Here is a 21768-nt window from a genome sequence, read left to right as displayed (position 1 = left end):
GTGTGAGATCTGGGAGACCCAGGTTCAAATCCCCCATTGCTCAACTGGGTGACCTTAGGCCAACCATGTTCTCTCAGCCCAACTTACCTCCATTTTTTTTGTGTGAGGATGAAATTGGGGGGGGGGGGGACAATGTTGTAAGCTGCTTAGGGTCCCCATCAGGGAGAAAAACAGAGTAAAAATAAATTTATATAGTCTCTATTTTTAATGGGAGGGGCACTACCTAGCATCCGATCAATTTATCCAAAGTTTGAGGCATTAGATAGTTGGGAATATGAACAGAGCTGACAAGAGCCTCTGGACTGGATCCCCAGAGAGGAAATGGAGTGGTGAGAAAGCCAAAGGATCAGGAGAGGGTCACATTATAGGCGATCGGGTCACCAAGGGTCAAAGTCTTTCACCCATGGAATTTTACAGGTCAAGGAGGTTGTGTGATAGAGATTGTCAGGAACTGGGCAGGTTGTATGTAGATAAAGGAGTTAAAATACCTTATCGGATTATGTGACCCCAGAGCTCAGTTTCCACAGGATAAGACATTCACAAAAGGGACATAAGGATCAAAGTCTAGTACCAGGTCACATGGTCTCATACGCCAACCAATCGCAGAAAGATCACAAGATTACGGCTGTCAAGGAATGCAATGACAGCCATCGGCTAGGATGTTTGAGATGCCGCCCCAAAGTTTCTCATTCGCTGCAAGGGATGGACTGACCCCCCAAGGCTTTTATCAGCCTAAGTGGGCATAGAGGTATTGGAACAGCAAGCATGATAGGTACTGTAAGAAACGGAAGGAATAATGGGTGAACATAACATCACATATGGGGAAACTGCGTGCCTTTTTATTTATTAACACTATTCCTTTTTATTGCAATTTTCAGTGTACAAAGTTCAAAGAGATAGAGCTGACTGGGAACTACAAAAATGTATAAAGCAGTGTGCAAGTTTTAGAATTACACAGAATTCTTCCTCAGGCTGGAATTTAAAAAAAGGCTATGGGGCAGATCTGTTTAATTTAAAAAATCTACCTGAGCAACAGTTCTGAGCGAAATTCGCCTCAGCAAAGTTCTACCTTGGGTGGCCCTAATAAGTGTATTGTGTGGTTCCAGTGAATTTTATTCTGATGGATTATGTTGATTTTGATCTGCAATTCTTATGTACCCTTTCCTAAAAATTAAAAGGTTTGAGACCTGCAAAATGTCACATAATAAAATAATTAATAAACAAAATCAAGTGGCAGCTGTCATATGAGATCCCTAAAGGAAGAAATCCTCCTATCAAAGGAGCAGGAAGGGTGGGGTTTTTTTTCTCCTTCATTAAACATTTTTTAAATAAATAGAAATATAACATGAGTTTTCCTGGGAAAGGTTATCATTACTGCTTCTAGTCCTATTACATGGCTTATTATATGAAATGAAGACCTATAACTACTTCTAATAAAAGTTAAAGGAGAAAGTGCCAAAGCAGAGGAACATCAAGAAGACAAAAGTAATGTCTACTGAAGAATTACTCAGTTTTAAGGCTGGTAATAAAGAAATTGAAATTGTTCAAGATTTTCTATTGCTTGGCTCAGTCATCAACCAAAAGGGAGACTGTAACCAAGAAACCAGGAGGAGACGGGAGATTTGGAAGGGCAGCTATGAAAGAACTAGAAAAGATAATTAAGGATATGTTGCAGGGGACCAAGATCAAAATAATTCATACAATGGTATTTCCTATTAGTATATATGGATGTTAAAATTGGACAGCGAAGAAAGCTGACACAAAGAATAATGATCACCCCATTTGTGATCACCCCTTCCTTGAGATTTATAACACTGTGATGATGCAGCAAATCAAATAACTGTCCACAATGATGTCAAAGTTACTAGGGTAGAAAGGTGACTGTCCAGTCCTTAAGAAGAGGAGCTATGCTGTGCAGAGGGTGACACGGGTCAGGCACTCACAATATGCGATACACTCAGGGCTTTTTTTCTGGGAAAAGAGGTGGTGGAACTCAGTGGTGGAACTCAGGACCGCACAATGACATCACTTTGGGTCAGCTGGAACAAGGGGGGAGTTTTTAAAAGTTTAAATCACTCTCGGTGAAAATGGTCACATGGCTGGTGCCCCCCCCCCATCTCCAGACAAAGGAGGGCAATCTAAACTTCCCTCTGTCTGGAGATCAGGGGGCGGGGCCACCGGCCATGTGATCATTTTCAAGAGGTGCCAGAACTCTGTTCCGCTGCGTTCCAGCTGAAAAAAAGCCCTGAATGCACCAATAAAGTACATGCACAAAGTTGTAAAAAGATGTAAAAGTGGGCAGTGCTTTGCTACCCCCACTGGTGGAAGTGCCCAGCACAGACAATTTTTACTTTTGTTCAGGTATGTCTGGAAAACAAGAAATAACACTACAAAAAAAAAGCAGATGTAGGGAAGCTATGCGGAAGCGTTGTTGTCAGCATGATTCGGCAAAAAGTGGTCTAGCAGCAAGGAAAACACAGACTATCAGGTTCAGGTGGAAAACCCCACAGTGTAATCTGCCTTGAGTTTCAGTGAGAAAGGTGGACTGTGAATGAATGAATGAATATGACTAAACATTTATTTCAGTCTGATTTTTTGTGAGTCACAGGTCACTTCTTCAGATAGTGAAGGGAAAGTCATACTGGGAATTCTCATCCTTTCCATAAAAAAATAGTACTGGGAATTCTTATATTCCCCATGAGAAGAATTCCTGTTATGATCTTCCTTCACATATTTGAAGAACTGAGGTGTGAGTCATCTCATGTTGAAATAAATGTTAGTCTTTACGGTGCCACTCAACTTTTGTTTTATTTTGCGATGACAATCTGCAGAGACATCACAGGGTTCGGTATTTAAGGTTGCCAGATCCAGGCTGGAAAATTCCTGGAGATTTGGGGGATAAGCCTGGAGAGAGTGGGGTCCGGGGAGGGGAGGGACTTCAGCAGGGTTTAATGGCAGAGCCCACCCTCTAAAGCTGCCACTTTCTCCAGGGGAACTGATCTCTGTTGCCTGGAGATCAGTTGTGATTCCAGGAAAGTGACAATCCTAGCTGAAGCCCCTGAGAGAAAAGAGAAGAGAAAGAATGAGAAACCCACTTAGGGTTGGTGGAACCTGGGGAGGGCAGGATTTGGGGAAGGGAGAGACCTCAGGGTATAATGCTATAGAGTCCACTCTCCAAAGCAGCCATTTTCTCCAGGGGAACTAGTCTTTGTAGCCTAGAGATCAGCTCTAATTCTGCGAGATCGCCAGCCACCGCCTGGAGCATAATTTACTAGGGCCATTTTTGATGCTGTTTTACTGTTATGTAGTAACTGGTCGTCTTTTATTACGGATTTATTACTAATGCCTAATCAAAGTTTTGCTTGGTTGCAGACATTCTAGAGGAAAATGTAATATATGAAAATCCAAATTCATGTTTCAATTAGAAGCTTTCCCATTAATTCTGACAAGGAGACACGCGACAAAGAAAAAGCACCTCCGCTCTTCAACACCAGGGGGAGCCCTCAGGCGAAACCACGCCCACTCCCCCTATTCCAACCTCGGGCCTGGAGGGACGAGTCCTTTTTAGTTACGTGTCTAATGGTTGCAGTCAAGATTTGAGATTTCCCCACCCTTAGTCGCGGGCGCGAGAAAGAAAGTGATACGGTCTAGTATCCAACCATATGAAAGAAAAAATTTTTTTTTTTAAAAAAGGGCTGTCACGTGACGTGGCTAGTCGTCTGGATCACGTGACAGAGGCCCCACGGCCCTCCTACACATGGCGCCCTCCAGGGCGGCTTCAATAGCCGCTTAGGCTGGCGTGCGGCGGAGGACGCATGCGCAGAGGGGGGTGGTGGTATCCAGTGAGGAAAGGTGAGAGGGGGGATGGGGGGTCCTGAGGAAAGGGTGGGGCCTGGGAAGGGGGCGCCTAGGAGAGATGGGGCCGCTGAGGGGAGGCAGGAGCCTCCCGGGGGGCCAGATAGGCGGGAGCCTCAGAACTGGTGCTGGACGGAGGCGGGGGGCTGCGACAGGCAGGAGGGGACCCAGGAGTCCGGGCCCCCCAAATGGGTGGCCTTTGGGGACAAGGGGGTGCCCTCAGAGCCAGAGGCAGCCCAAGGCCCTCAGAAGCTGCAGCTGAAGGACGTGAGCACCCAGGTGTCTTGGGGTCCAGGTAGGGGGGAGCTAGAGAATGGGAGGACCCAGGAGTCCGAGGCTCCAGCTGTGGGGGCTGCCCAGGAGGGGCAGGAGAAAGCCAAGGAGAGCCAGGTTGGGAGAGCCAAGATGGGTCGAAGGGCCATTCGTTGGGCAGGAGCCCGCCCCAGCAGTGCAGAGTTTGGGGGCTTGAGGTTATGGGGCGAGGACCCTGCCAAGGCAGAGAATGAGAATGCAGGGAGCTGTCAGGGGGAGCCACAAAAGAGAGAAGACTCTGGGGAGTTTTGCAACTCTTATCTGGTGCTAACTGCAAAGGGGGAGAGCCCCCGGAAGGTGGGGACTCAGCTGCCCTGTGCGGAGCACCCAGAGACTTGGGGATTGGGACTGGGGCAGCCCAGAGATCTCAGTGGACAAAGGGGTAAGGGGGTCCGAGCAGGGGGTGTCAGCAGCAGCCGCAGTTTCGGGGGAATCTCCAGCCACGATGGACCTAAGCGGGACCCAGTTAGAGGGGCCGCAGTGTGGGTTCATAAGGAGTGGTGCCGGGGCCCTGTGGAGGCTTCTGGTCAGGTCTGGGTCCCTCGCAAGCCAGGGAGGGCCTCCCAGGGAATGGGGCTCACTTGGTCACAGGGGGGAGCCGATCACCAGCGGAGACCAGGCGGGTGGGAAGCAGACTCTGGAGAGGTTGGTAGTTCCTCTGACCTCAGCCAGGTCTGGATTCCTAGGGAGAAGCCGGTACCTGCTGGTGGAGGACCGGGGGATGTCTGGGTGCACAAGGTGCGGAACCCATCAGGGGCTGGAGTTATGTGGGTGTGGGCCCAGGTGACTAATTGTAATGAAGAAGAGGTGGAGGACGCCGAGGTTTGGACCTTTAGCAAAGAGGGCCCTAGAAAAGGTGGGCAAGGTGAGGGAGGGTATGGGGTATCTTAAAGGGGATGTATTGGGGGGAGCAGGGGTTGGGGGAGGGAGGTACTGCAGTCTTACATGTGTTGGGGGAGACAAAAAGCTATGGTCGTCTTTTTTGGGGAAAGTGCTAGGAATAATCTGGGTTCTGATGAAAGAGATCCTGTCTAGAGGAGTGGGCAGGGAAGTCTTGAGGAGACAGAGGGGAAAAAGAGAGGCCTTGCCGGATGACTGCTGGGGTGGAGACACCCCAGTATCCTTGAAAGAATCTGGACTCTGGTGGCAGTGGCTGCTGCTGCCACCAGGGGAGGGACCAGAGTCAAGTCACATCCGGCTGCACGGGTAAGTCGGGGTCCGGAGGCTCCTGGGGGGACCTGAACGGACCGCGCGCTGTTGCATGCCAGGGTAGGAGGTGGTGGTTGGGCCAATGAGGCTGATTTATACAGACAGCTGGAAGGGCAGAAACGTGCATGAACTGTTGTGTGGCAAGGGTGTTCGGGGCTGTCTGCCTTTGTATCCAAGGAGTTCTTTCTTTGGGTCTTGGGGTTCCATGTAAAAGGAGGGGCAGACTGCCTGTCTGGGCCCCAGTCCTTGTAAGAGGGGAGATTTGGGGCAGGATTTATTTCTCTTCTCCTGATGGGCATCAGCTCTCCTTCCTCAGCTCTGCTTTCATTGGAGCCATGTCTGTTCTCTAATCTCCTTTACAGCTGGGAAAACCCCCCAGTGTTGAACAGCCAATATATAAGAGCTAGCATGGTACAGATATGAGAAAATAGTACAGTTCTCACACCCTTTCATCAGCTTTTTAGGAGCTTGTATGTCCCAGGAATTGTCCACTCTTAACGAATTCAGCATGTATAATGGGAGAAAATTGTTTGGCATCAGTCTGGCTGTTTAGTTTGAGGGGCATGAAGCTGTTTTATACTGAGGCAGATCCTTCATCTATCAAGGTCAGTATTGTCTACTCAGATGGGCAGCGGCTCTCCAAGGTCTCAGGAAGAGAGGCCTTTCACGTCATCTACCGCCTGATCCTTTTATCTGGAGATGCTGGAGTATAGAACCTGGGACCTTCTGCATGCCAAACAGATGCCCTACTTCTGAGCCACATCCCCTTCAACATGTGTGTGCCTGTGTGAAAAAGATACATAACTGCTGCTGCTATTGGCTGTAGAGAACCATGGCCATCTATGCTCTATTTCTGGGAGATAAGAGCATGCAAATTTGCCTATTTATAGTCAGCCTTTCTCACTGAGACTCAAGATGGATTACGCAGTACAGAAAGAGGAAAAAATACAGTCATACAGTATCTACTAAACACTGCAATTGCACTAGGAATACAAAATCTCATTGGCAGAGGAAGTGGGAATAACCTATGCATGTCTCTTGTGAAAGCAGTTTTTGAATGAGGAAGCAGAATTATGAGCTCTACTACTCTGTGGTAGCAGGAGAGGATGTACTGAGGGTGAGCTTACATGCAGTGGTGTGACATGGTGCATGGACGAGCGGGTGCTCTTTCCACTTACGCTTTTCTTGTACATGTACAATGAAGAAAAGGGTTTTGTTGGGGGAGGGGACTGGGAGCCACTGAACCAGCTCCCTCTTGTAAAGCTTTGGCAGGGTGGGAAATGCGACTTCCATTCTGGGTCACTCTTCCCTTGCTACAGGACTTCTAAGATGGAAGCGAGCCGGGGAGCAGCATTGCTCACCCTTGTCGTGTGGGTGCTCTGCACGCCGGCACTGAGCACAGAAGGCAAACGGAAGCTCCAGATTGGAGTCAAAAAACGGGTGGACAATTGCCCCATCAAGTCTCGTAAGGGAGATGTGCTCCATATGCATTATACAGTAAGTGCCGCAGGTGGGGCGGGCGCTGTTTACCTGTTATTTTGGGGCACCAGGAATATTTCCAGAGGGGTTGTGCTCTGGCGAGGACATGGTCAAGAAATGGTCTGAGTTGGTGTAGCACAGCGGCTAAGAATCTGAGCTTTGGACTGTTGAAGGCGCTGCGCAGCTGCATGGTATGACATTTGCGTGTTCAAAGAATGAATGGGAGATTGAAACTATGAGACTGGTGGTTGACTAATGGGCAGAGTTTAGAATATTTCACCCAAAGATGCTGACAGGTAATCTAAGAGAGAGACTTAAAAATGAAATTAAAATTCTGCGCCTGAGGTGACCCCAATTCTGCAATCAGAAAATTCTGCAACCCTGGGCGAACTGAGTATATTTGCATGATTTCTCTTTTAGAAGGAACTGTGTCCCCTCTAACCTCCTGTCTTACCACAGGAAATCTCAGCTCCCTCTCTATCTGCCGAGATTTCACTAGACGTTAAATACATGCTTAAAAGAATGTCTTTGCAGCCACAAGGGCTAGAATTGTTTGTTTGTTTTGAATATTAGCTGCTTAAGATTCTACGCCAGGTCCACAAACTGTGCTTTCGTTTCCCCTCAGCGGAATCGCAGCGGCGCTTGGTCGGTGCGCTGCTCTGCTGACCGAGGGCTAGTTTACACATGAAGAAACAGAGTAGTTCATGGTTGGAGGGTCAGGGGGACCCAGGCTTCAGTCTCCACCCTGCCATGGAAACTTGCTGGGTGATCTTGTGCCAGTCATGCACTCTCAACCTAACCTACCTCTCAGGGTGAGAGTGAAACAGAGTAGTGGAGAATTATGGTGTCAGCGGCTTTGCTTTTCCCATTGAGGAGAAAAAGCGGGATGTAAACATCGGAATAAAATGAATAAATACTGCCTTTCACTGGTTGATCGGGTGGAACATCTGGCAATGGGTTGCACGTGTGAATGGGCCATCACATGGCCAACCTTTCTTACCCAGCTCTGATGCTTCTTGAGCACAGGAAAAGGCAGGGTGCAGATCTTTCAGGTGATACAAGCACGTTACTGTTTCCCTAGCAAGCTGAGATTCAACTGGTATGTGTGAACTGGCCTTTAGTTGTAGCAGAAATACGCTGGGATTCCTCATCTGTGTAGACAGAGGTCACTTTCTAAGGATAGCAACGATAGGGTGTCCGTTGCTGAAAGAAGCCATCACTCCTTCCCACCGGCGTCATTCCTTCCCGCCCACCACAGGGAAAGCTGGAAGACGGGACCGAATTTGACAGCAGCCTGACCCGCGATCAGCCGTTTGTCTTCTCCTTGGGGACCGGACAAGTCATTAAAGGCTGGGACCAAGGACTGCTTGGGTAACTCCTGCTCCTAGCTGGGATCTGGGATGGAGCGAGGTGGGGACTTGACTGCTTCAACGTGGCTGCTGGTTTTTGAGCAGCCGGAGCAGAAGTGGAATTTCTCCCATGGTAAACATGAATCTGCTTTGTACAAAGTCCATGTAACCCAGTGTCATCTCCTCTGATAGGCGGTGATTCTTGAAAGTTTCAGGCAGTCCCCTCCCCCCACAGTCCTTTACTTAAGATGCTTTAAAGGGAGATGCTTGGGACTGAAACTAGGACATTCTGCACACCAAACTTAATTGTTTGGGGTCTCTGGCAAAAAAAACCCCACCCTTCTTCCCTCACCCTTTGCCAGACATCCTGTTAATTGGAGATGTCAAGGACTGAGCCCAGGATATGCTGTACCCCTGACGAATGCTCCTCTCTTACGTTTTAACTTGTGTCACTCTCTTGCCTTCCTTTTTCCAGGGGATGCTGGAAGATGCTTTTTCCTTTGGGAATGATGAGAAATTCTAACTTTGTGCTGCTGCCGCTTTCCCCCAGATGGAAACTCTAGCCCTCATGGTTTTTTAAGGGCTGCATGCTAATGGTGTTGTCTCTTTGGTCCTTCTAGGATGTGCGAGGGTGAGAAGAGGAAACTGGTGATTCCCTCTGAGCTGGGTGAGGAAGAAGAAAGTGAACTTAGGACTGGGGTGCAGGGCTTTGTGGTTCAGAGCCAGGCTTGGCGTGGCGGGGCCTGGCCCTTTGCTCCTTCTGAGGAGCCCTGCTACGCTTCTGAAACTTGGGTTTGGTAGCTCGGGCAGCAGTGTGTTGGGGCAGGGAGTATGGGGCCTCCGGAATGACTTTGGTTCCATCCTCTTGGCTCACAGGTTATGGAGATCGGGGAGCACCGCCCAAAATCCCAGGTAAATGCTGTACACTGCCCCTTTCTACTTACCGACAAGCTTAGTCCTGCTGCAATTTCTGAATTGCAGAATGAGAAAGGGGGAAGGGACAGCTGGGGAATTTTGTGTGCTTTTGCTTGCCCCAAAATTTAGTGGGTTCACGCACTACAAGTAAAATACCTGCTGTTTTATGAATGAATCACTTCCATAACCTCCCACCTGTCTCCTGGCCTTAAGGGCACCAGGAAAACAGCAGGCAGGAGTTGGAAAATGAGTGGCCACGCTACTTCTGGTGCCCATCCGTTGGGAGGGTCAGACAGCTTTCCAAACACAGTGTGATGAATGGGACAAGTGATACCTTGTGGGCCCTTTATCTCTTTCTGTACTCCCTCTTGATTTCTCTCTTTGTGTGCTCTTCCCCAGGTGGCGCAACGTTAATCTTTGAAGTTGAGCTGCTGAAGATTGAGCGACGACAGGAACTGTAGCGATGTCTTTTTGGGGAAGGGGGCATGGGGGCGGGGAGGGAGTGAGGGAGGAGATCTACAGAAGTGGCTGTGGATATGATGACATTGTTGGGTCAAATAAAAGCACAGACCAGAAGTTGTATTGTGGTGGGGCTGCGAGAGGGGAGTCGGCTGGTGGGAGGATGGGTAATGCTACTGTAGAAGAAAGGAGGGGGAACAAGGGCCCCGGCTCCAGTTTTTGTGCTGGCGGCTGGTTTTCCAACCAACAAGGATGTCAGCAGCAGGCTGCAGGGGCTCAGCTTGCCTTCTAGCCATTGACTGCATGGCAGGCCAGGCAGTCCTGGACCCATAGTGGTGCTGGCTGAATCTAAGCTGTTGCCATCGGCTCTCGGCTTGGAGCAGGCCTGTAGCTGTGAGTGTACCTTTCGTGAAGTGACAAGAAACTTGGGAGCTGGGACCTGCTTGGGTCCTTCTGGCATCCGTAGGGAGGGGTGATTGCTTGGTGCGTGCCTGGCCTACGGAAAGTCTCTGTTTAGTTCCTGGCGTCTCCAGTTAAAGGTGCTGCCAATCGAAGCAGAGATGGGCCAGTAGGCCTAATCTGTATTAGGAACTTTGTACGTGCACATATATTTCTGTGCAGCCTTTTTTCCTGGTGTCTCACCTCCTTCCCCATTCTAAAAGAAATACCTGCAGCCTACACCCGCTTAAAAGCCCCGGCATAAATATCCCTGAGCGATAAGCCCTTTTTGGTGCTGAACACGCTGGGCTCCTTTGATGTTGAAACCGGGGATGACTGTGGCTTAGTCAGTCGTCTGCATTCTCACCGGAAAGATAATCAGGCGTTTTTCCCCCAACCTCCACATGGAGGAATTACTTACTCAGAAATTCAAAGGAGATGGCCATGTTAGTCTGTAGTTGCAAAATAGTAAAGAGTCCAGTATCACCTTTAAGACTAACTAACTTTATTGTAGCGTAAGCTTTTGAGAACCACAGCTCTCTTCATCAGATCTCAGAGTTTCTTACCACCACTGTTGTGTTTAGGTGGTGTACGGTGTACAGAATGGCCACTGTTCTTTATAGCTGGTTACAGAAAGTCCAGGAAGAAGTTAGACAGGGGGAGCAAGACATTCTTTGAGCACGGCTGGCAAGGAAGCTGTGTGGCCTGCCTGGCGGAAGCCAACTCATTGATCTTGGCATGGTCCCCAGTCAGGCAAAAAGCAGCCTGGCTTCCTCCAGCCTGCTCATGTCTTGTGAGGGTATGCCCTGGAGTCCCTTGACCCTTGCACCAACACATGATCTTGCTTTTAAGGTGTGACTCAAAAGCTCTGGATTTCTGAGCAATGGTAGAAGGAACACCGCGGCTTTCTCTTCATCTGTGTTGCCCACAATAGCTCCCTTTCTGACTGGCAGGGGTCTCTTAGGTGCAATTTGCAAGTGTGTGCGTGTGTACATGAAACGGAAGCCCGCCTGGGCTTTGTGGTAACTCAGCAGAGAGCAAGGGGGATTTTCGTGGCATAGCAGAACAGGGTGAGCAAGCAGGGTGGCAACAGCTGAGCTGGTGCTGCAGAATATAAACAGCGATGAAGCACAGGGCGTGTGCCGCTCCAGTAAACTACTAGCATGAACACTGCTGGAATCCTGCCAGTATTGTCTACTGTTAGAAGAACAGTGGTTGTATCACTGTGGATATCACGGGGAAGGGGCCGTTAGGGACTGTTCCGAGTAACTGTTTCTTGCCCTCTTGGTGCAAGAGAATGTCCAGTTGCTTCCAGAGCATCCTCCATGCTTCCTTCATTTAGAATCTCTTTGATTTTTTAAAAAAAGAGTTGTGCATAATTTTGCAATGTGCATCCTTTATGAATACCAAGTAAATTTGCGTATATGGTGTAACTTCCTGCTAGTGCACGGTAGACCAAGAATTCACATTGAATGCATCAACCACAACCTTTCAGATCCTGTGTTTCATCCCCCCGCCTCTATTTGGGGTGATTCTGCAACGCAGTTTGCACCCTGATCTCGTGATCCTAAGCGCTAGCAAGTTGCTTTCCCACCCCCCACCCCCACACAATTAAAAAAAAAAAGGTTGGATTCTGTTGCCCGTTCGACATTGGTAAAGTACAGGCATGTAATCATGTCACATGTGACTGACGTAAGTCTTGGGCTACATTTCTTAGTAAGATGGGGCAAAGGACCAAGCTGTGTAAATCCTCTGGAAGACGGTAGCTTTGAAAAATTGTTGGAAAATGCTAAGGGGGAGGCCAGGAAAGCATGTCTCTTCCTCAGGAAATTCCCTCAAGCTGCCAGTGAGAAAAGATGCAGCCTGCTTCTGTGGTAAGGAACACACAGGCTTTAAAAAAAAGAAAAACTGGCAGCAACGAAGCAGTTGCAGCTGAAGTCAATAAAGGAGACACCTGTTTTTAGAGTAGTCCACACACACCCCTTTTGGCACGAGAGGTGAAGGAGGCCCAGCCTCACCCTGAGACAGAAGCCTGGTATTATTTTACCCAGTTGGCTCATAAAATGGAAGCAAGGCTGAGCATCTTTGCCTTCCCTAAGCAGCGCAAGGCAGGCCCTCCTGCGGTCCGGGTACCAGGAGGTGGTTTAAGCCTGTGGTGAGGTTTGGCGCTGCTCCAGTACTTACTTGCTCCCCCACCCCGTTTAGGGTCTGTGCCAATCTCTCTAAATTAATAGGTGCTTCTGTTTCAGATGGGTGGGGGGAGGCCCTGAAGCCACGTGGAAAGAGCAGGGGCATGGCCAAAGCGGCCTCTCCAGGCCAGGGCGGGCACTTCGCCTCAAGTAGGGTGACTTCAGGCTAGAAACACGAAGGCCCGATTTGTTCCAGGCCCCACAAGACATTCTTTCCGTGCTGTGTTCAATCCAGCCACAGACACAGGGAGGGGCAAAGCCAGTTGCAGTCCCAGTGGGGCTGTGTTGCTAACGGTGAGACCTGTGGCACAGCACATATTAGGTAGGTCTCTGGCTGCCTTTTGTATTCCCACCTCAGAGTTCACTGCAGACCATGGGCAGAGGGCGAAGCAGTGAGAAAAGGGGAAGATGATGGACTCACCTTCCCAACCCAAATCAACCAACCCAGAATATCTCTTGTTCTGTCGTTCTATGGATAGTGTGGAAACTGGCATCAGTACATACCTGTGTGGCATGGCATATATTAGATATGGGTGGATGAACAATCTAGTTGGCAGCATAAATGTGCATATGAAGGTTTTTAATCTGTGTAACATGAATTTTGGTGTCTCCTTCCCTCTCCTCTTCCCTTTTAGAGACAGAAACTAGACTCTTCTTCTCAAAGCATCTTTATTAAATTTATATAAAAACACAATTAAAAAAAAACCTCAAACATTCTAAAAAAAAATTCAAGATCCTACCCTCTTCCCCCCCCCCCGTCTCCTCTCTCCCACCTCACACGGTGTATACTCTCCCTCCTCTCCCAAACACACAACCGGAGGGAAGAACATTAGGTACAGGTTGATATTGCTAAAAAAGGTGTCCAGATGGTTTTGATTATCAAAGCATCCCCAAAAAAGAGAGTCTCCCCTCTCTTTCATAGGGGGGCAATAACTGATTCTCCACCAGCCTCCCGGTCCGTCGTGAGAGTACCCTCCCCCCTCAAAGAGCAGAGTTTCAATAACAACCTCCACGTGGAAGGGAGGAGGCGCAGTGGTAGAAGATCCCTATTCTCAATTCACTTCTTCTGCGGAGTGCTTAATTTCTGCATCCCACGGATCTTATCTAACAAGTCTGCTACAAATACCTAGAAAGGAAAGAACAGAGGAAGGGGTGGGGGTCACTGATGTATAGCAACAGCCTCAAATTCATAATCGCATCAAATGGTCTCTATACTTGTCATCTAATTTCTAGACCCAAGTTTGTTGACAACTAAAAAAAAAACCCTGACCCCACTCTTACAGAACTCTCTACCACCTAAAACAGCCATGCAAGGTAGCAGACCTATTAGTTAGGATAACTAAATGGAACCTGCACCTATGGAGGCGGTATAACAGATACTGAACACAAAACGGCAAAGTTGTTGTGTCTTTTAACCCCAATTTTGAGCTTCCCGGATACAGCAAGCTGGTGCTACAAACCAATACAGGGATTAGATCGACCTTAGATCCAAGCCTGTGGGTCTGCTGTTATCAGGCAGAATAATTCAATGGAGCCTCTGTGTTCAGAGGCAGTCTACCTTGAAATACAATAGGCTGGGCAAGAGCAACAGGGGAGAGCTCTCAGCAATGGCTTTGATGGCCTTCAGGTGAATTTCCAGACACCATCTGATAGGTTGATGGAGGGGGGGGGGACTGCTGACTAGAAGGACCTTTGGTCTCAGCTGGGTAGGTGTCTCTTGCCAACTTGATCTCCTCCCCACACACCCCAGGAAAAAACAGTAAGAGGCTCATTTCTTGCACCAAAAATGCACCTTTCATCTCCCTTTCACCTTCCTGCCTCTCCCCTGAAAAGCATTCTTGCTTTGTGCAACTGGGGACAGTGGGGAGACAGCTGAGCTCCCCCCCCCCCCGCACCCTTCCCAGGGAGAGGACTTCGCTCTCAGCTGGGGAAGGGAGGAGGAACTGGAGAGGTGGGGGAGGCGGTGGCTGTTTTCTCACTTTTCTGGCTGCTGCAGCTGGCAGGGAAGAGTTGGGAGATCCACCTCCCTTGCCCTGGGGGGAGCGAAAGGACGTGGGAACCTGATTGTTCAGTCATGGGAAAGGGAGGGGGGTGGCGAGAGCAGCACTTACCTCTGTGGGCTTGTAACAGTCAACCAGGAGTTCCTGTTAAAGAGAGAAGAGAGCCATGGAGGCCAATATTCAGAATTGCTCTCCCCTCCCAACCAGGTTAGTTTGGGGGCCTCTGAAAGCCACGTTGCCCTGCCCAAAAGTGATGGGGCTAGGGTTAGGGTTTGTTTGCCCTACCTTCACCCTGGCGCTGCGAGCTTCGTCACTTTCCATGTCCAGCAATTCATCCACATCAATTTCTAACTCTGGGATCTCTTCTTCCTGCAAGGTCCAGAAACACAAACACAAAAATGCAAGTGGATTTGGGGGGAGCGGAAGAGCAATGGCTAGGCTAAGGAAGGAGGCCTTTGGGCCGTCGAGTTGGGAGCTGCTTGTTTCACAGTGAGGTCTCTGCCCCAAGGAAGCGCCACTCAAAATTTGAACGGAAGGGAGGAAGATTCCGCTTAATGGCCACTCTTGAGCGGAATAATGCATCTATGGGGTGGAGAGCATTATGGCTCCCCACATACACACCAAAACGAGTAAGTAAAATTGCCTAATGAAGGGAAGGGTGTACATCATGCAGGCATGTTTTCAAATAGTCCTTTCTACCCTTTCAAAACTCTTTATCTCATTCAGGTGCCTGTGTAAACCCATCATGCACGCCACCTAACAGTCATAGAGAGACAAGGGCACAACCTTTGGAAAGTGGGTGGTGGTGGGCAGCAATCCCATCCTTCCCTGACTCTATGGCAAGGAAGAGAACTCTTCCCACCACCCACCAGACAGCAACCTTTCCATCAAATTCATCCATCAGAGTAACAGATTTTTAAAAAAGCATTTCATTGATAAGGTGGCTTCAATAAACTGGACCACAGTTATTAAAAGTTATTTTTAATAGTAGCCCTGCAGAAGGCTGGAGGACAGGGCTATTTTAGAAGAGGCATTCCTCCTGCTCTCCCCCTCTGGAATGCCTCTTCCAAGATGAGACCTGCACGTGCCCAGTGTGGATGTAACAATGAAAGCTAGCTTTCTTCCAAATTACTGCCTATTTGTACATGCAAACATCACATATCCTTATTCAATCCATTAACACTTCAACTATTAATTGACCAAGATCATTCTGGAAGCCAACCTACTCCCCTTTAAAACCAACTTAGCATGATCTCATGCAGGGCATGCTGAGAGTTGCCCTAACTGGCACCCTTTAACTGTGCAGCACAGCCTAGTAACAAGAAAGCCATTGATGGAGGGATATTAAGGAGAATTAGTGGAGGTGGTTAAGTTTGAGCAAGAACAGGGGCAAAGGTAATCCGGTCAGCCACCATCCTGCCTCCAAGGCCGCCAGTAAAGTCTTCACTGGCTAATGATCAACTAGTTATGTATGTGGGAAGGGTCACAGCAGCTTTTGAACCCAGGGCCCTTGGTTTGGCACTCCTGATTAGTTAGTTACAGGCTTCACCCTGCCCCATTAGCCTGCTCATACACGAGGTCCATATGGCCGCTAAATCCTCCTCCTTCCCCTCTAGTCCACATTGCTAAGGGTGGGCTGGCTGGCTGCCAGATGGCGCTGGGGAGGGGTCTGGCGGAGAAACAGGCAGACTGAAAGTTGATCCTGCTCTGGAGGTCCAGCAGATATAAAATTAGACTTGGGCCTCGGGTTCAAATCCTTGGCCATTAATCCACTGGGTGATCTAGGAGAAAAAGTTCCTGCATACTGGGCCGTCCGTTTGGCCCCCCTCTTGGGCAGGAACATGACAATTTTGCAAGGATGAACAAGAGGAAGTAAAAAACACAACACGTTTTCCACACTTTTAACAGCCTCATTGTGCTTTTTGGTTTAGACACAGGAATTCTACATGGCTAACAAATTATACTTAATGCAATAAAAGACGGTCCTTTGAAGAGGTAGCTGCATTCTCCCAAATTTGAGATTGTTACAAGGGTAACAGTGTGTGGGGGGGGAAGTCAAAGATCCCTGTTTAACACCCCCTTCCCCATACAATGTGCTAGGATATCAACATAGGAAGAAGGAAATTTAAACCAAGATACTGTTCCCACTTCTTCCTGGGGACAGAGTAGGGAGGGGTTAGGATGAATTTCCCAAAACACGTGCGATACACGCCGAGGCCCAGCCAGAAGGATTGTATCCTAATGACCTTAAATGACCTTCACTACCAACGTAAGAGTATTAAATGTTCTTTGTCACAAATACAGAGCCATCTCCGCAATTTTGGGGATGGGGAAGAAGGAATTGGGGAGATCTATCAGATAGGTCCATTTATTTGGAACTGGAGGAACAGTGGAAGATGACATCGGGGAAAAAAATGAATGGGGCTTTTGTAAGACTGGTTAACGGTACATGGGAAATGCAAAAGAGACCATATTGGACTGGATACCCAAGAACAGGGATAAGAAAAGGGGAGGGGCACAGATGCCCCAATCTTGCCGATGTCATAAAGGGGCACTGATGAGTCCTTTAAGCAATACGTGGGACGATACTTTAAAAAGCAAGTTGGGGCGAATGGACCAAAGTCTGATTCTGTTCTGGGGGGTACCGCTCCTCGTTAAAAGGATGCAAGATGGAATCAAACTAAAAATTATTTGGGATGGGAGCAGTAACAGGTAAGTATGAAGGCTCCTCCCCCATCCCCAGAAATTCAGCATGGGAGAAATGGAGGTGTGCCAAAGCAAAGACACAGGCCAACCATTCTATGGGATGCAGAAATGTAGAGTTTACTCTGAAAAAACAGTTACGGGGCTCTCCCCTGGCAATACAGGCATATTATTGGCCATAAAGGAGACTAGATGGCTGGGAGGAGGCACCACGTTTGAGAGATTACATTAATCTTGTAATTGATCAGATTAAAGGGTGTGTGTGTGTGTGTGTGTGTGTATCTACTTGGGAGACCCTCCATGTGAGATTCCGGGTCCCTGCTTAGTTAGGGCTGCCTGCTATAGAATGACAAAAGAATTGCAGCCATGGAGGTGGGTGTACCTCTACAGCTGATGGTGGGGAGGAGATTATGGGTGGAGGCATGCCAGCAAGGTAGAAGCACTGCTCTAGGTTCTGGGTTAGAGGGAGACAGTTAACAAGTTGGGCTGGAATATATTGGGTATGTATGCAAACGGTTAGGGAATCAAAAAAGGGTTTTATAGACAGTGTGTGAAAGCTTTAGAACTGGTTTATGAGAATACAACAGCTGCAAACTGGGGTCTGGATTTCCAGGGAGTGGCTTCAAGGCTGGCGGGGGGGGGGGGGGAGGCTGTCATAAAATCCAAGGATGCATACCTCGACATTCCCTTTGTCCTGAATTAGTTTCTTTGTACTGTTGCAATCCTGATAATAAGATAAAAAGGCCCCGCCCCCAAAGCCAAGAAGTGAGCAATACCAACAGCTGGTAAGGGGGGGGGGTGTTCCTGCCTTATGGGGCAAGAGATGTTGTGGGGTGCCTGCCCGTTACACTCTACCTCTCCCTTCCACCCTCCTTTCTCAGAATATGCAGTTGCAATCCCAGGCAACACCCCTAAATCCAAGGTGTACCTCTGCTCACAATTGCACTCTGGAAGCGCCTCGGGGCAGAGGCTGATTTTATTAACAGTGAGAAAGAAGGGTGGTGGTGGAGATGGCATTCAAAGGGGGGGATTCAATCTCCCCTTCGAGTGCACAGACGAGCACCCTACAGATGATGGACGGATGCTGGGTTCTGTAAGGTCTCCGAAAAGTGGGTCCAGCAACAGGATTCCAACCGAGTATCTGGGGATCTAGGGAGGAAAGGGGGATTCCAACCCCAGTCCGAGGGGTTCTGGGGCGGTGGTTACCTGGCAGTCGTAGAGCACCGTCAGCTGTTCCAGGATCCATTCCTCCAAGTGGAGCCTCTTACGGAGCTCTTTGCGATCGTATTTCACAGTCACTCTGCCCTGGCGCCGCACCGGGCCCTCCTCTTCCTCCGCGCCCGTTTCTCCCGCTGGGGGGCTTTGGAAATATACCCGGGGCCCCGTCCCCCCTGTGGCCGCCGGGCCGCTCTCCGGGCTGCAAGGGGCCGCCATGCGAACCGGATCGGAACCGGAGCGCCAAAGAAAGAAAGAAAGAAAGAAGAGAAAGGAGGAGCGGGAGAAAGGAGGGGGAAAGGAGTGGCTCCGCTTTCTGGTTTTGTTCCTGGGCTTGTACGGGGAGATCTTTCCTTTTCCCGAACCGGCGCCACGTGCTATCCGAAATCGGATCGTCCGCCCCTCCTAGTGGGTCTTCAGAACCGAACCGGCACCAGAATCGGGTCGGCTTTCTTTTCTCGCTTCCTCGGCTCAGGGTTTTTTTCAATGGGAAACCAGAGGGAAAGCGCGTCCTCCTCCTTGCCTGTCCCGAACCGGACCAGGACCGAATCTCAGGAGTCACCGAACTGGCCAAGGAGCACGGACGAGTCTCCCCCCCTTCTGCTCTTCCTTTCCCTTGCCCGAAACCACGTGCAAAACGGATCGAGATCTTGCCTCCTCTTGCAAAGGGGCAGAGAGAAAGAGAGTTGGCACCGAATCAGAACCGGACTCCAAACTCCTCCTCTTGTTTCTTCTTTCCCCTTCTTCCAACGCTGGAAACCGGTTTCGCTGTCCGCCCAACCCTTCCTCCCGGGGAGGTGGCTTCACTCCCCTTCCAGCGCTCCGAAGCCAGCCAGAGCCCGGTTCCGATCCGTTTTCGCTCCCCCGGGGACGGCCCCTTTGTCCCGCTGCCTCTGCTATTACTGCTGCGGCCGCCGGTGCCGCTGGCTCCGACTCCCTCTCCCCCGCCCGCCCCCTTAAAGGGGCCGCACGGCCGTCGGTGGGTCTGTCTGCGCCTCCCTTCCCCCGCTGGTCCAGCTGCTCTGCCCCCTGCCTGGCCGCCCCCAGCTTATTTGCTATATTCCCACCCCCCGCGCTGGATTTCCATCTGTCCCTCTTCTGCCTGGGGAATTTCTTTCTTCCTCTGCCCCCCTCCCATTTCTTCTCACATGGGTGTGTCTATATGACCCCCCCCCCATAGATGTCTGGTTATTTTATGTGGGGGGGAAGGGTGGGAACTATTTCATATTATATTCGATTTTTTCAGAGTTTGCTTTCACGCGCTATTTAAAACATGTTTCTTTCATGCCATATTCACGTTTCGATCTTTTACACCGAATCGCATCAATGAATACATAATCCATAAATCGAATCACAGAAAAAAATAAGCTGTCTCTGTCCCTGTATCTATCTGTAAATTAAACTATCTGTAAACTCAAGGCTAGCTCTTTAGCGCTACTGTGCATGTTTACTCAAAAGTAAACCCCACTATGTTCAATTAGGTTTACTCCTCGGTAAGGGCTCATTCGATTTAAATCTTACACAGTGCAATCCTAAACAGAGTTACTCCAGTCTACGCCCATTGATTTCAATTGACTTAAACTAGAGTAACTCTGTTTAGGATTGCACTCACAGTACAATCCTTTTCAATCACTCCAGTGTAAACTCATTGAAACCAATTAGACTGGAGTAACTGCATAGGATTGCAGCGTTTAGAGAGAAAGAGCCAATTTGGTGCAGAAATGTTATTTGCTTCCTTGTGTAAAATATATACACGCATTTCATGAAACCCACCCTGGAATAATTTAGAAATAAACATTTGCTTAAAAATTGACCTGACTGATGTACGCACATGCTTTCCATCAAAGAATGGGAGATTATTTTGCAAACTGTTTCCTTCCCCAGCGCGCACACGCACACACCCAATCGCATAGCCTTGCTCCCACTTTGGGACATGGAGAAAGGACATAGAGGGCCAGTTTAAGAAAGATTTCAAAATCTGGACAGGACAAAGGTCCAGGGTGGAGGCAGAGAAGGGGGTGGGGAGAAGAATGTGTGTTTAAAACACTCACAGGAACTAGGGCAGTAGGCCACGTAGCCCTCACGGCCTGCTGTGTTGTAATGCATTTGGTTCTGGGGCAGGGTGTGTGCCTCAAGATTTGCTCATCCCAGCCTCACCCGCTGGTAATAATAAGGTCTTTTAAATTTGGAAATATTTCTCCAAAGAAGTTTGCCCAACGAAAATCTTATGCGTGGTCACTTAGACATCAGCTATTTATTTACTTCATTGATACCCTATAGGGACCAGAAGTGCATTACGTCTTTCTCCTCTCTTCCATTTGATCCTCACAACAACCTTGTGAGGTAGGTTAGACTGAGGAATTATGACAGGCCAATGGTAATCTGTCAGATTTCCATGGAAGAAGTGGGGATTTAAACCCAGCTGTCTAGCCTCACACCCTAACTGCTCCCTCAGGCCAGTTCTCAATTGCAGTCTTAGCTCTCAGGGTCTCCAATTCCAGGTGGTGCTTTCAATTTAAAGATTTAATCAATGAAGACTAGTTGCTCATCTTTGCCCTCAAAGTTACTCAACAGCTCTTCTTGTAAAGTAGACATTAGTAGGCCTCCTAGAGAGTTGTTAGGCACTACAATTGCCAACCTCCAGGTGGGGGCTGGAGATCTCCCAGATCCTAATCTCAAGGCCACAGAGATTGGTTCCCCTGGAGAAAATAGATACTTTGGGGGATGGACTGTATGGCATTGTATCCTGCTGACGCTCCTCTGATCCCCATATGCCACCTTCTCCAGGCTCTACCCTCCAATCTCCAGGAATTTCCCAGCCTGGTGCTGGCACCCTTAGGCACAGATTTTTAACAGGTTAAGATCCTCTCGCCCCCATTTTGAGGTTGGCTCTGCCTCCTGTAGCCACCATTTTGTGGTCGAACCCTACAGTTTCCACCTCCAGATCGGAAAATTCCTGGAAATTTTGGGGTGGAGTCTGGAGACGGCAGGGTTTAGAGAAGGGAAGGACCTCCATGAGGACTGCAATACAGTCCAAAGCAGCCATATGTTTGAAGGAACCTTCAGCTCTAGTTCTTCTAGATAATCTGATGGTCTTTGCCATTTAACCTATTAATGAAAGAAAAAGAAAGAGAAAATTGATGGTGTGATCTTCACCAGTTGGACTCTTTACTGTATGAACTTTTTGTCTCTACCAGTTGGATTTCATGAAATTGTATTTATTATACTAATTGTCTTGGCACTTGGCACTATTTAAAATTTCTTGTCTTGTGAATTCTTGAAATCTTTTCCCCCCGGGTTGTACACTGAGATTGTTGTACCACCTGGAGGTTGGCAAGCCTGTTGAGCCCACGAGCTTGCATCAGAATTCTGAAAGTACCCACAGGCTCAGTAAAGTTGCAGGGGTTCGGGTTATGTACAAAGTGTAAAAAAAGGCCAGTTGGAGGCTAGAATCTGCTGCCAACTTTTTGCCGGGGCATCTTCTCTCTGAATACTGAAATGTGCAAAGAAGGGCAGATTCTCTCCCATGCCTTATGGATTCCCCCCATATTGAAGGCCTATATTGTCTCTGCGGTTGGTGGGAGATGGGCCTACAGAGATTGCTGTGGCTTTAAGTTGCATGATACTTGTTGGGGGTGGTGGTGG

General features: G+C 48.9%; 2 protein-coding genes across 4 annotated transcripts; one reads left to right on the top strand and one right to left on the bottom strand.

Annotated features, from left to right (window-relative positions):
- Positions 1-3749: 3749 nt before the first annotated feature.
- FKBP2 (FKBP prolyl isomerase 2) lies at positions 3750-9677 on the top strand. 3 transcript variants are annotated; one of them, XM_054980569.1, is made up of 6 exons: positions 3750-3852; positions 6696-6873; positions 8114-8226; positions 8825-8871; positions 9081-9116; positions 9519-9631. In XM_054980569.1, exons 2-6 carry the CDS (start codon positions 6706-6708, stop codon positions 9578-9580), a joined length of 426 nt encoding a protein of 141 aa, XP_054836544.1. In that variant the 5' UTR covers positions 3750-3852; positions 6696-6705; the 3' UTR covers positions 9581-9631. The 3 variants fall into 3 exon arrangements, with proteins under 3 accessions (XP_054836544.1, XP_054836552.1, XP_054836536.1); XM_054980577.1 differs by having other exon boundaries at positions 3801-3871; positions 9519-9671; XM_054980561.1 differs by lacking the exon at positions 3750-3852 and adding an exon at positions 5136-5373 and having other exon boundaries at positions 9519-9677.
- A 3180-nt stretch (positions 9678-12857) lies between these two features.
- Positions 12858-19006, bottom strand: PPP1R14B (protein phosphatase 1 regulatory inhibitor subunit 14B). The gene is made up of 4 exons (XM_054979931.1): positions 18115-19006; positions 14491-14574; positions 14317-14349; positions 12858-13331 (listed from the first exon to the last, which is right to left on the bottom strand). The coding sequence occupies exons 1-4, from the start codon at positions 18340-18342 to the stop codon at positions 13263-13265; spliced, it is 414 nt and encodes a 137-aa protein (XP_054835906.1). The 5' UTR covers positions 18343-19006; the 3' UTR covers positions 12858-13262.
- Between the last annotated feature and the right edge of the window lie 2762 nt (positions 19007-21768).

The sequence above is a fragment of the Eublepharis macularius genome, chromosome 1, assembly GCF_028583425.1.
Source record: "Eublepharis macularius isolate TG4126 chromosome 1, MPM_Emac_v1.0, whole genome shotgun sequence".
Taxonomy (NCBI): Eukaryota; Metazoa; Chordata; class Lepidosauria; order Squamata; family Eublepharidae; genus Eublepharis; species Eublepharis macularius.
This window is presented reverse-complemented; position numbering and strand designations above follow the sequence as displayed.